Source organism: Sarcophilus harrisii, chromosome 3 (assembly GCF_902635505.1).
Source record: "Sarcophilus harrisii chromosome 3, mSarHar1.11, whole genome shotgun sequence".
NCBI lineage: Eukaryota > Metazoa > Chordata > Mammalia > Dasyuromorphia > Dasyuridae > Sarcophilus > Sarcophilus harrisii.
The window spans coordinates 596176312-596186905 of NC_045428.1; the positions used below are offsets into that span (position 1 = coordinate 596176312).

The 10594-nt window shown below is 44.1% G+C and overlaps 1 protein-coding gene across 1 annotated transcript; it reads left to right on the forward strand.

The window, feature by feature from the left end:
* The first annotated feature begins 1498 nt into the window (after positions 1 to 1498).
* Positions 1499 to 10372, forward strand: KLK13 (kallikrein related peptidase 13). The gene is made up of 5 exons (XM_012547103.2): positions 1499 to 1645; positions 2581 to 2770; positions 3027 to 3295; positions 5613 to 5749; positions 8593 to 10372. The coding sequence occupies exons 1-5, from the start codon at positions 1603 to 1605 to the stop codon at positions 8785 to 8787; spliced, it is 834 nt and encodes a 277-aa protein (XP_012402557.1). The 5' UTR covers positions 1499 to 1602; the 3' UTR covers positions 8788 to 10372.
* The last annotated feature ends 222 nt before the right edge of the window (positions 10373 to 10594 follow it).

Sequence of the window (10594 nt, forward strand, 5' to 3'; positions counted from 1 at the left end):
AAGGGAAGAAGGAAGAGGCGGTGGTTTTAGGGAAGAGTGGGTGGCTCTGGGGAAAGGGGCTGGGTGGAGTTTGGAGTTGAAGTGTGGAGGTGGATAGGGCAGAGTTAGGGTTAGGTAGGGATGAGGTCAGGGCTCAGGTTAGGGTCAGCACCATGGGTGGGACAGAGATCCGGTGGCAATGGAGTGTGAGATTATCTTATTGGGGTTGTTTGGGGTTGAAGAAAAAATTAGAAATTAGGATAAGTGCATTGGGATAAAGTGAAGGTTTGGAGTCAATATTGGATTTGAGGTTAAATTTTGTATTATAGAGTCAGTGAGGGGTATGGAAGTTAATTTAGGGTTAAAACTAAGATCCACATGAGATCTGGATTACTTTGGGTTATGGAATTGGAACTAGGGATGAGGCTGAGGTTGGCGAATGGGATAGGATGGGACTGGTCATGGAATTAGATATTGAGTTGGAATTGAGAAGAGTAATGGGGATGGGGCTGGGTTTAGAATTAGGAAAGTAAATGGGGATGGGGATGAAGTTCGGCATTGAAACAGGACTTGAGAATGGGTTGGTGTTTGTAATGAAAATGGGGAAAGGGATGTGGATGAGGTAGGAAGTAGGAATACATAGTGGGTTCCCTATTTTCCAAATTTCCTCCTTGGATCAGAGTATCATGAGGTTCACCCAGTCCAAGGGTTTCTCAGGCTGAGGCAGGGTTGAGAACTGGATCCCAGCAAGTCTGGGAAACTCCACCCCCCTGGGGTGCCCAGCCCAGCCTGGGGGCCCTAGATGAGGCTGTCAAGATGAGGATTAGTGAGGGGGTGGAGGGGGAGGACAAGGATAAGGAAGAAGTTGCAAGCTCATGGGGGAGGGAAGCCATGGGTTAAAAGCTTCAGTACAAGGTGGCCCTCAAAGGAGACTGGAGCTAGAAGGAGAGCAAGGGGTCCCAAAGGTATTGGGGGCTATTAGGGACCTTGGGAGGGGGAGAAGAGTATGGTGGAGAAGAGAAGAGAATGAAATTAAGGGAAGAGATGAAGAGGAGAAGGAAAAGAGGAAAAGAAGAGAGGGAGACGAAAGAGAAAGAAAGAATGATGAGACCAATAAAGGGAGAGAGGGGAGAGGAGAGAAAATAAGAAGGCAGGAAAAGAAGAGGAGTGGAAGAAACAGAGGAAGTTGGAGGAATAGGAAATTGTTTTGAGAAAGTAAAGAGGACCTGAGAAAGATGTCAAATGGAGGAGAGAAAATAAAGGAGGAGAAGACAAAGTGGAGAAAGAGGAAGGAGAAACAATTGGGAGAATAAAAATGGACTCGGCCTGGCTCCAGGAGGGAATAGGAGAGGATGGATGGGATGCAGCACTCAGACGGGCCAGGGTCCACATTTTATGGAGCTGGGGAGATAAAGGAGTTGGAATGATAGGGAAAGCAAGAGACAGAATGAGCTGAAAAGGATGGATGGATGGAGGTGGAGCAGGGGCTCCAAGCTGCCTTTCCCCTCTAAGGTTCTAGGAGAAGGATCTGGGAACGGCAGCAGCTGAGTTTCCCCTGTGCTCTTCTCTCCCACCTCCAGTTCCAACAGCGCCACCCTGGGCCAGCTTCCACTGCTTGGGGCCATGTGGCTGCTGTCTCTGGCCCTGGTCCTGGCCTTGTCACAAGGTAAGAATGCAGCGGAGGCGAGCCCTGGGAGGGGGTGTGGGAATTAGGACCTCTGGCCCCATTTCCCCTCTGCTGCCCGGGAGCTACTGGAGCAGGGAGGGGAGGGGTAGGGGCTGGCTGGAGGTGCAGGAGCGCTCTGTGTGCCCTGGTTTATCCTCATCTCACCTGGTTTCAGGTTCTGCATGTGTCCTTCTCCTGACCCTTTAGTTCCTTCTCTCAGTTCCCAGGGCCCTCTCTCAACTCCCAATTGTCTTCCTGCCACCCTGTCAAATTCCTCCTAAAGATCTCAAGCTTCCCTCACTCTCTAAACCCTTTCTTTTCCAAACTCTTTGATTCCCTAGGCTGTAACTCCTGGATCCTCTTTTTCTGATCCTCAAACACTCTGCTCTCTGATCCCCTAGAATCCCCTGTTATTTCCGTCAGTCTCCTTTGATCTCCTGTCTCCACCTAAGAAGATCTAACTTTTCTGAGTTTTCCCTTTTGGCCCCACAGATCCTGCCCCTACTGTCCCTCACTCTACTCACTAATCTAATTCATCTCCTCTTCCTTTCTCTCTTCCTTTCTGACATCTTCCCCTCAAACTCAGATTTCATCCAGGCATTCTTCCTCCAATGTCTTGACACTAGATCTGCCTTTTCTAACATTCTGTTCCTTCCCCCAATCCTCAAATTCTCCCCTGCCCCCTTAAAATGTTTAATTAGGGAATTTATTAACCATCTACTGTGTACAAGACGCCATTAATCCTCCCCAGACTCCAAGATCCCTTTTTTTCTGATCCTACTGATGATCCCTGTATGAACCACCCCTTCCTCAATAAGATTCCCTTCATAAGGATCTCCACCCCCTAGATCTTTTTCTTTTCCCCTCCCATCTTGCCCCACTGCCCCTTCCCACATTTTATTTTATCCCTGACTGCTGTCTCCTTTGCTTCCCAGCCAGTTCCCAGGAATTCCCCAAGATTCTCAACAGCTCTAATGGTAGCCAGGGTGCTCTCCCTGGAATCCAGGCGTGTGCCCCCCACTCCCAGCCCTGGCAGGCGGCTCTACTTGTGAATCAACGGCTGCTCTGTGGAGGCATCCTCATCCACCCCTGCTGGGTGCTGACTGCAGCTCATTGCCTGAAGGAGTATGTGCCATGTGACTGGAGTTGGCAATGGGCATGGGAATAACCATGGGGATGGCAATGGGACACAGATGAAGATGGGGTTCAGTATAGGGATGTAGATGGGAATGGTATGTGGTAAAGATAGATTGGGATGACAATGGGGAAGGGATAGAAAAAAAGGGAATGGGGGTGAGGAATAAGGATGGGGTGGGCATGGAGATAGGGATGAAGAGTTGGTTGGGTTTGCCTCATTAATTGCCTTCCCTGTTGTTTACAGCCAGTACACAGTGTTCCTGGGGAAACACTCCCTGAATTACAGGGAGGCAGGAGAGCAAGTCCGAAGGGTCGTCCACTCTATCCCCCATCCACTCTACCGGAGAAGTCCGACCCACCATAACCACGACCATGACATTATGCTCCTGTATCTCCAGAAGCCAGCACAGCTGAACCGCCATGTCCAGGTCCTCCCCTTGCCCTCCCAGGACTGCTTGCCTCCTGGTACTAATTGTACAGTGTCAGGATGGGGCACCACGACGAGCCCTCAGGGTATGCTTTCCTCCCATAGCTCTCCAGGGAAAGCATCTTATCGGTCTGGCTCACAAGGGGTAAAGGCATCAAAATATGGAGCAAGGAACAGATATTAAGTCTCTATTGCAGAATGATATCCTTTTATTCTTCCCCCCTATAGCCAGCTTATTTCCTTCCCCCTGTATCCTTGTGTCTTTTCATCACTATCTATATCTCAGATTCCCTCGATCGCCTCCATTTTTTTCCCCTCATCTCTTCTAAACTCTTCTTTCCCATTTTTCACTTTCCCAGCTCCTGCCATCTCTTTCTCTCGGTTCTCTAAGTCTCTTTCCATATTGTCCATATCTTCATACTGTCTATTTCTTCCTATCTTCATCTCACTTTCTTCAGTCTTCCCACCTCCTCCTCCTCCTTGTCTTTCATCATCCCAATTTCTCCATATCTCCCCATATCATTCCTTAATCAAAAGCTTTGTCAGCTCATTCTAAATCCCCCATCTCTCTCATCTCCATTCCCCCCATTTCTATCTTCTTCATCATTCATTCATCAACTTCTTCATTCTACCTTTCTTTCCAACTACTTCCATATCTCCCCATCTCTCTTGATATCTCTTCATTTCTTTCCAAAACCCTTATATTTTCCCCTGCTTTTCCCATCTCCTTCTACCATCCCCAAATATTCTCTTTCATTCTTTTCCATATCTCTCTAACACCCTTTCTCCTCTGATATTTGCCTTTCCTCCTCATCTCTTTCAAGTGTCTCTTCAACTTTTATTTTTATCTTCAACTTTTTATTTTTTTCCAGTTTCCTCATCTCCCTCCATTTCTTGTACTAGACGTTTTCATCTAAGCCAATTCTCTTAAATATTTCATTTCCCTATTTTCTCTATCTCCTCATCTCTCCCACCTTTCCAAATATACTTAATATCTTTCTGACTCTGTCTATCCTCATTTCCATCTTTCTCCATTTTTACTTTCTCAAATTTCTCCCAGTTCTATTTTCTCTCATATTCTTTCCAACTATTTTTATTTCTTACCATTTCTCCCTAACTTCTTTCATTTCCCCTTCTCCTTCTACCTACCTCTAATATCCCTCTTTCTCCCAGTTTCCCCATCTCCCTCCATCTTCACTATATCTATAATTCCCTATTTCCCCCATCCTTTCTCTTAAGCTCTCTCCATATCATCATCCTCTTTGTATTCCATCTTTCCTCATCAAATTTCTTCTCTCCCACCTCCTTTCACCCTTCATTTCTTTTCATCTCTCCTACTATCTCCCGTTTCACATCTCCCCCCATCTTTCCTTCTCTCTATTTCTCTCCATCTCTCTTTATTTCCCTATAAGTCTATTTTCCACCGATATCTAAAAATGCTTCATCTCTCTCCATGTCTTATTTCTGTTTATCTCTCCCATCTCTCCCATCTAGGTACAATATGATCATTTTCTTCAATGATTTAAAGGTCTGCCTGCCTGAAGAAGCCTTCAGCTCTTTCCTCTTGGCCTCAGTCAGCAGAATTAGATGCAATGAGTGGAAGCTGCAAAGTTTTGATTTTGACTTGGTTAAGGGAAAGCTGTCCAAACATGGAAAGGCAACCTCAGGAAAAGAAGACTAGTAATCACAAAAACGCTGGGATTGCTAGAGTTTCAAAGGTTTTCTAGCTTTCAGCATTTGAACTAAGAATGAGACATTCAGAGAACTCCCAAGACAAAGAAAGAGACACACAGGGGTGGGTAAGAGAAGAAAGAGTCAGAGAGAGGAACCGCGTCTTGAGACTTGGTTCCTCTTCCATGGAGATCTGTAACTAAAAACTGAGCGCCAGTTTTTTTTTTTTTTTTTTCAGTAGGTTGTAAAGAAGATTCTTGTTTGGGTACAAGTGAGAATAGATGGTCTCTTTCAGATATTAATTTCTATCACATCTCCTTCCCTCCCAACTCCATGTCCTGAACTTCCCTTCTTTCTACATCTCTTCCAGATCACTATATTGTCTCTATATCCCTTGCTTCCTTCTATTTCCTCATGTTTCTGTCTTCTTCCATTTCCTTCCACCCTCTTCCTCTACATCTCTTTTCATTTTCTTCTACCTCCCATGTGTCCATCTGTCTCACTTTTCTTTTCTCTCTGTTATCTTCTTACTTCTAGCTATCTCCCCTTCTTGTCCTACCTGCTTATACCTCCGGAACTTCCTTATCTTTTCACTCCTTTTTCTCTCCCTTCCCATTTCATCATCTCCTATCTTTTCCATCTACAGCCTTTTCCTTTCTTTTCCCTCTCTCCAACTTTCTACCCCATAGCAGGTCAGAAGATGTAGCCTTCATCCTTCTTATCTCCCCACAGTGACTTACCCTACAACCCTACAGTGTGCTGAAATCCAACTGCGCTCAGATGAGGAATGTCATTTGAACTACCCTGGGAAGATTACACCCAACATGCTGTGTGCTGGATCTGAAGAAGGTGGCAAAGACTCTTGTGAGGTGAGATAGAGCTATGGAGTCACAGAGGACAGAGTGAGAGAAAGATATGGGAAGTTCACAAACTGTATTTCTTATATAATGTCAGCTATTAGAGCCAGAAAAAAAAGATATTTTATGCAACTTCCTTGTAGTACTGATGAGAAAATTGAAATCTTTCTATAGGAAATGATTATTCCCTACTTCAGTTCATATTGGTGGTAAGAGGAAGAGCTCCTTTCCTGCCTCACATCTAAGAGAGAGAAGAAATATCTGGATATAGATATTTAAAGAGATGGAGAAGAGAAGGACAAAAGAGAAAAGGAAATGGCAAAGTAGACACAGAGGAAAGACATTGAAAAGCATGCAAACATAGAGATTTATATGCAGCTAAACATGGAAAGATATAGAAACAGTCATGGAGCCAGAGATAAAGGCAAGATAGAAATTCAGAAAGAAACAGAAGAGAGACAGAGATGTCCATTTGGATATAGAAACTTACAGGGCAAAGAAGGCAAAGACTGAGACTGCAAAGAAATAGCCACAATTTTTTGAGGAAGACATAGAGAAAAGAGAAGAGGAGAGGGGGACAGAAGTCAACAGAGAGAGGGAGCGAGCCAAGACAGAAAGAAAAAGCGATAACATGAGAGTTGCAGATAGAAATAGAAAACTTATGGAGTAATACAAAATTTTGGAGAGAGAATGACAAAGTCATGGAAAGAAACACACAGACAGACCCCAGCACCAAGAAGGGGCCAAAGAAATGGACATTCAGAAGCAGAGCTGCTTCTTCTGAGAAGAGCTGCAAAAAGACACAAAAAGAAATATAAGAAGATGAGGGCTGCACTTAGTAGAACTTCAGACAGAAAGCAAAGAGAACAAAAGACGAAAGAAAGAAGAAAGAAAAAAGAGCAATAATTATAAAAACACTGGGACTGATAGAGTTCTCAAAGGTTTTCTAGCTTCCAGCATTTGAACTGAGAATGAGATATGCAGAGAACTCCCAAGACAAAGAAAGCAATACACACAGGGATGGGTAAGAGAAGAGAAAGTCAGAGAGACCTTAAAATAAATCTGAGAGACATTGAAAAAGAGAGATGGAAGGATATATGGAGAGACAGAGATGAAAAAAGAGAGGGAAGGAAGGGGAGAGACAAGGAGAGGAAGAGAAGAATGGGCAAGAGAGAGAGAGAAAGAAAGAGAGAGAGAGACAGAGAGAGAGAGAGAGACAAAGAGAGAGAGAGAGAGAGAGAGGAAACTATTGGCCATGAAAAGTGTGAAAGATGCATAGGTCCAAATTTTAGCTCTCATTTGATATTTACCCTTTATTCCTTATAAAGTTCTGATACTGGAGTCCCTGAGAATGATCCCTTCAGAATATATCCTTTCTTTGGCATTTTTCTTTCTAAAGTCAGAATCAAAGAGAACTAGGAATTAAAAATTCCTATCTCAGAGAACAGGCATGTAATAGTGCCCAAATTACTCAACCCTTGAGTGCTTCAGTATCCTTATGTGGAATTTCAAGCAATCAATAGGATTAAACACCTACTATATACCAGACACTATGCTAAGTAAATGCAGGAGATACAAAAAGAGGCAAAAGACAGTTCCTGTCCTCAAGGAGCTTATAGTTATTCCGGGTATTTTTATGGAAAAAAGTAAAAATAGGAATATTTCTTGTTAATGGAGATTATTGAATTATGGAGCCCTAGTGGCCTTCAGATTGTAGGATTTACAGTTGAAATACTTTAGGAAATGTCTTGTTGAACTTTGTTTCAAAGTTTGGGATACTTAGGATCAGAGGTTTAAGTGACTGACCTGAGATCATGAAGGAAGTAAGGAACAGATCTGAGTCCAAGAAAGCACCCTTTCCATTAAACCACACTCATATCTCCTTTCCTCTGGCTGGATCACTCGGTCCAAGCTTCCTGACCTTCCTGACCCACTCTCCAGAGCTGTGGTTTGGGGTCTTTGGCATTAGGAGTGACCATCTTGATTTGGGATCATTTTCCAAAGAGATTTCCTCAACATCTTGTACCAAAGAACGTTGGCTATAGGTAGATCTACCCAACCATCGTCTCTGGGAGAGCAGACAGCCAGGGTGCAGAATGGTAATCCATCAGAAGGGGGCCACATCAGCCCGGTTTTCTTCGGCTACCACTCTAGAATAATGGTGCAGTGCTGAAATGATGATGGGAGCACAAAACACAATATGGAGGTGTTGACTATCTGTTGACTCAGCAAGGGTGGTTTCTTTATAAACACTGGGGGAACAGGGAAATTGAGAGAATGCACATGGGATGAAGCCTAGGAAAGAAAAAAAGCCAGCTAGACAACATGGTGATTGATTACGATAGGGGTTCTGAGACCACTGTACTCCTTTCTATCTATTATAGGTCTCTGCCTGAAGGTCTCCCACTTCTGACGCCTACTTTTCTCTGCCTTTGTCTCTGTCAACCTCTCTCTGCATGTTTCTCTCTCTTATTCTGTTTCTGTTACTGTCTCTGTGCCTCTTTCTCCATTTTATATCTCTGCCAGAATTTCCTTGATTCTAGTTTTTTTTGTTGTTGTCGTTGTTCAGTCATTTTGTTCTCATTCCACTCTTTGTGATCTTTGGGGTTTTCTTGGCAGGGATACCAAAATGGTTTGCTAGTTCCTTTTCTAGCTCATTTGACATATGAGGAAACTGAGGCAAACAGGGAAATTAAGGCAAGTTTGCCCAGGATCATACATCACTTTAATTTCCTCTATCTTTCTTCTTAACCTTTCTATGCATATCTCTACTTCTGTTTGTTCCACTGTCTATGTTTTCCTCCCTGGGCTGGATGCAATTTCATCACTGAGTTTGTTTCTTCCTCTTTTTTCAGGGTGACTCAGGGGGTCCACTGGTCTGTAATGGGACTCTGCAAGGTGTGATCTCCTGGGGAGACTTCCCATGTGGCCAACCCAACCGGCCAGGTGTCTACACTCGTGTATCCCGTTATGTGAAATGGATCCAGAATACAATCAAGGCTGGTGATCCTCGGAGGAATAAGTGGGATGGAATAAAATCACAGTCTTGAGATCAGCTAAGGGACCTTACTCATCCCGCAAGCTCTGCCTGCCTTTCCCTAGAGGTTCTGTGATACTCAAGCATCCTGGGACCTTCAAAGACAACGTTCTGAATGATTTTTTGGTCTCTTCCAGCCCCTTCAAAAATTTTGATGTTCTGATTTAATCATTGACTGTCCAAAAGTTAAGGACAATTTCCTGTGTCTATCTATGAGATTCTGGATCCTCAAGAAGTAATCTTTCCTGCTTATTCCTGATACTCTAGGCTGCTCAAATTTCATTATTTCTGGTTCCAACATTCTGATCCCCAAAGATTCTCCACTTACATCAATAAATGTGCGATAAGAGGCCACAATGGGCAGCTCTCTAGCCCCGTGCTAAGAGCTGGAGCAGAGGCAGAATTTAGACAAGAGATGATCCCTGCCCTCGTGGAGTCCATGGTTTGATGAGAAGAAGAGGAGAGGAAAAATAAGATTCAAGTCCAGAGAAGACGAATCCATCTATCATGTGAGACAGACACTAACTGGTTGTATGATCTTAGGTGCATACAACCTAATCTCCTATTTCTAATCTGTAAAATGGGGATAATTATAGCTCTTACCTCTCAGGATTTTTATGTAGATCAAATGAAATAACATATATAAAAGTACTTTACAAACCATAAAACACTATGTAGATGCCATTCTTTTTCATTATCATTATAGAGGCAGAAAAGAAGGACTTTATGAGTTGCATGAAGAGAAAAATTGTTCTAGGGGCTAGAGGAGTGACTAAGGAAATGTCCTGGAGAAGTGGACAAGAATCAGGTTGTGATGAGAAGAGCAGAAAGACAGGTCAAGGACAGCCTAAGAGGAGCCTTGGGGGCGGGAATCTGCATGCAGAAAACAGACCAGCCTGGATGGAGTCGAGGGGCCAGTACTGTAGCTCTAGGACTCTAAGGGTCCTCAGAGGCCATCTGATGCAATCCCCTCTTTTTACATGTACAGAAACTGAGGTCCAGGTATGTTAGCTGAGTACAGATCACACAGTTAATTAATCAGTAAAGAAGAATAGGAATACAGGTCTTCAGATTCTAAATTCAATGTGAGTTTCATTCTGAATGATGTGTGTGGAGAAAGGAAATGATATAAGGCTTTGGGTAGGAAAAAAATTTTGGGAAGGAGGAGCTGGTGTTGAATTGTCAAGGACTTTGAATGCCAGGAAAAGGAGATGAATTTTACTTGGAAAACAATAGTGGGTTATTTGGAGTTTGGAGCATGAGTAACTTGTGCATACAGAAGAGGATGCATCTTTTCCCTTATCCCATGGTCCCTCAGTGTTCTGGGTCTGTAGTCAGTGTCTCTGATGTGGCTGTGTTCCTCAGGCCTGATTAGTGAGTGAGGTTCTCAAATTATCACCTACATGATTCTGAGCCTGACTGAGCCGATAGCACATTCACAACACCATTATGTATAATGGAAGGAAGCTGGGATGTCAGAGCAGAGAACACAGAATGTCAGAACTGGATGTGGCACTAGAATGTGGTGGTAGTTCTGGGAGGGCCCTCAGAATGGGGGATGTCAGAGCTGGGAGGGCCCTTAGAACAGGGGATGTCAGAACTGGGAAGGAGCTTAGAACAGGGGATATCAGAGCTAGGAGGGCCCTTAGAACAGGGGATGTCAGAGCTGGGAGGGGGCTTAGAACAGGGGATATCAGAGCTGGGAGGGCCCTCAGAACGGGGGATGTCAGAGCTGGGAGGGCCCTTAGAACAGGGGATGTCAGAGCTGGGAGGAGGCTTAGAATATCAGAGATAGGAGGACCCTTAGAACAGGGGATGTT

Coding starts and splice junctions, on each gene's coding strand:
- KLK13 (XM_012547103.2), top strand. CDS start 1,603: ATGTGGCTGCTGTCTCTGGCCCTGGTCCTGGCCTTGTCACAAG. Junction 1,646..2,580: donor GGTCCTGGCCTTGTCACAAG/GTAAGAATGCAG, acceptor TTTGCTTCCCAG/CCAGTTCCCAGGAATTCCCC. Junction 3,296..5,612: donor CACCACGACGAGCCCTCAGG/GTATGCTTTCCT, acceptor ATCTCCCCACAG/TGACTTACCCTACAACCCTA.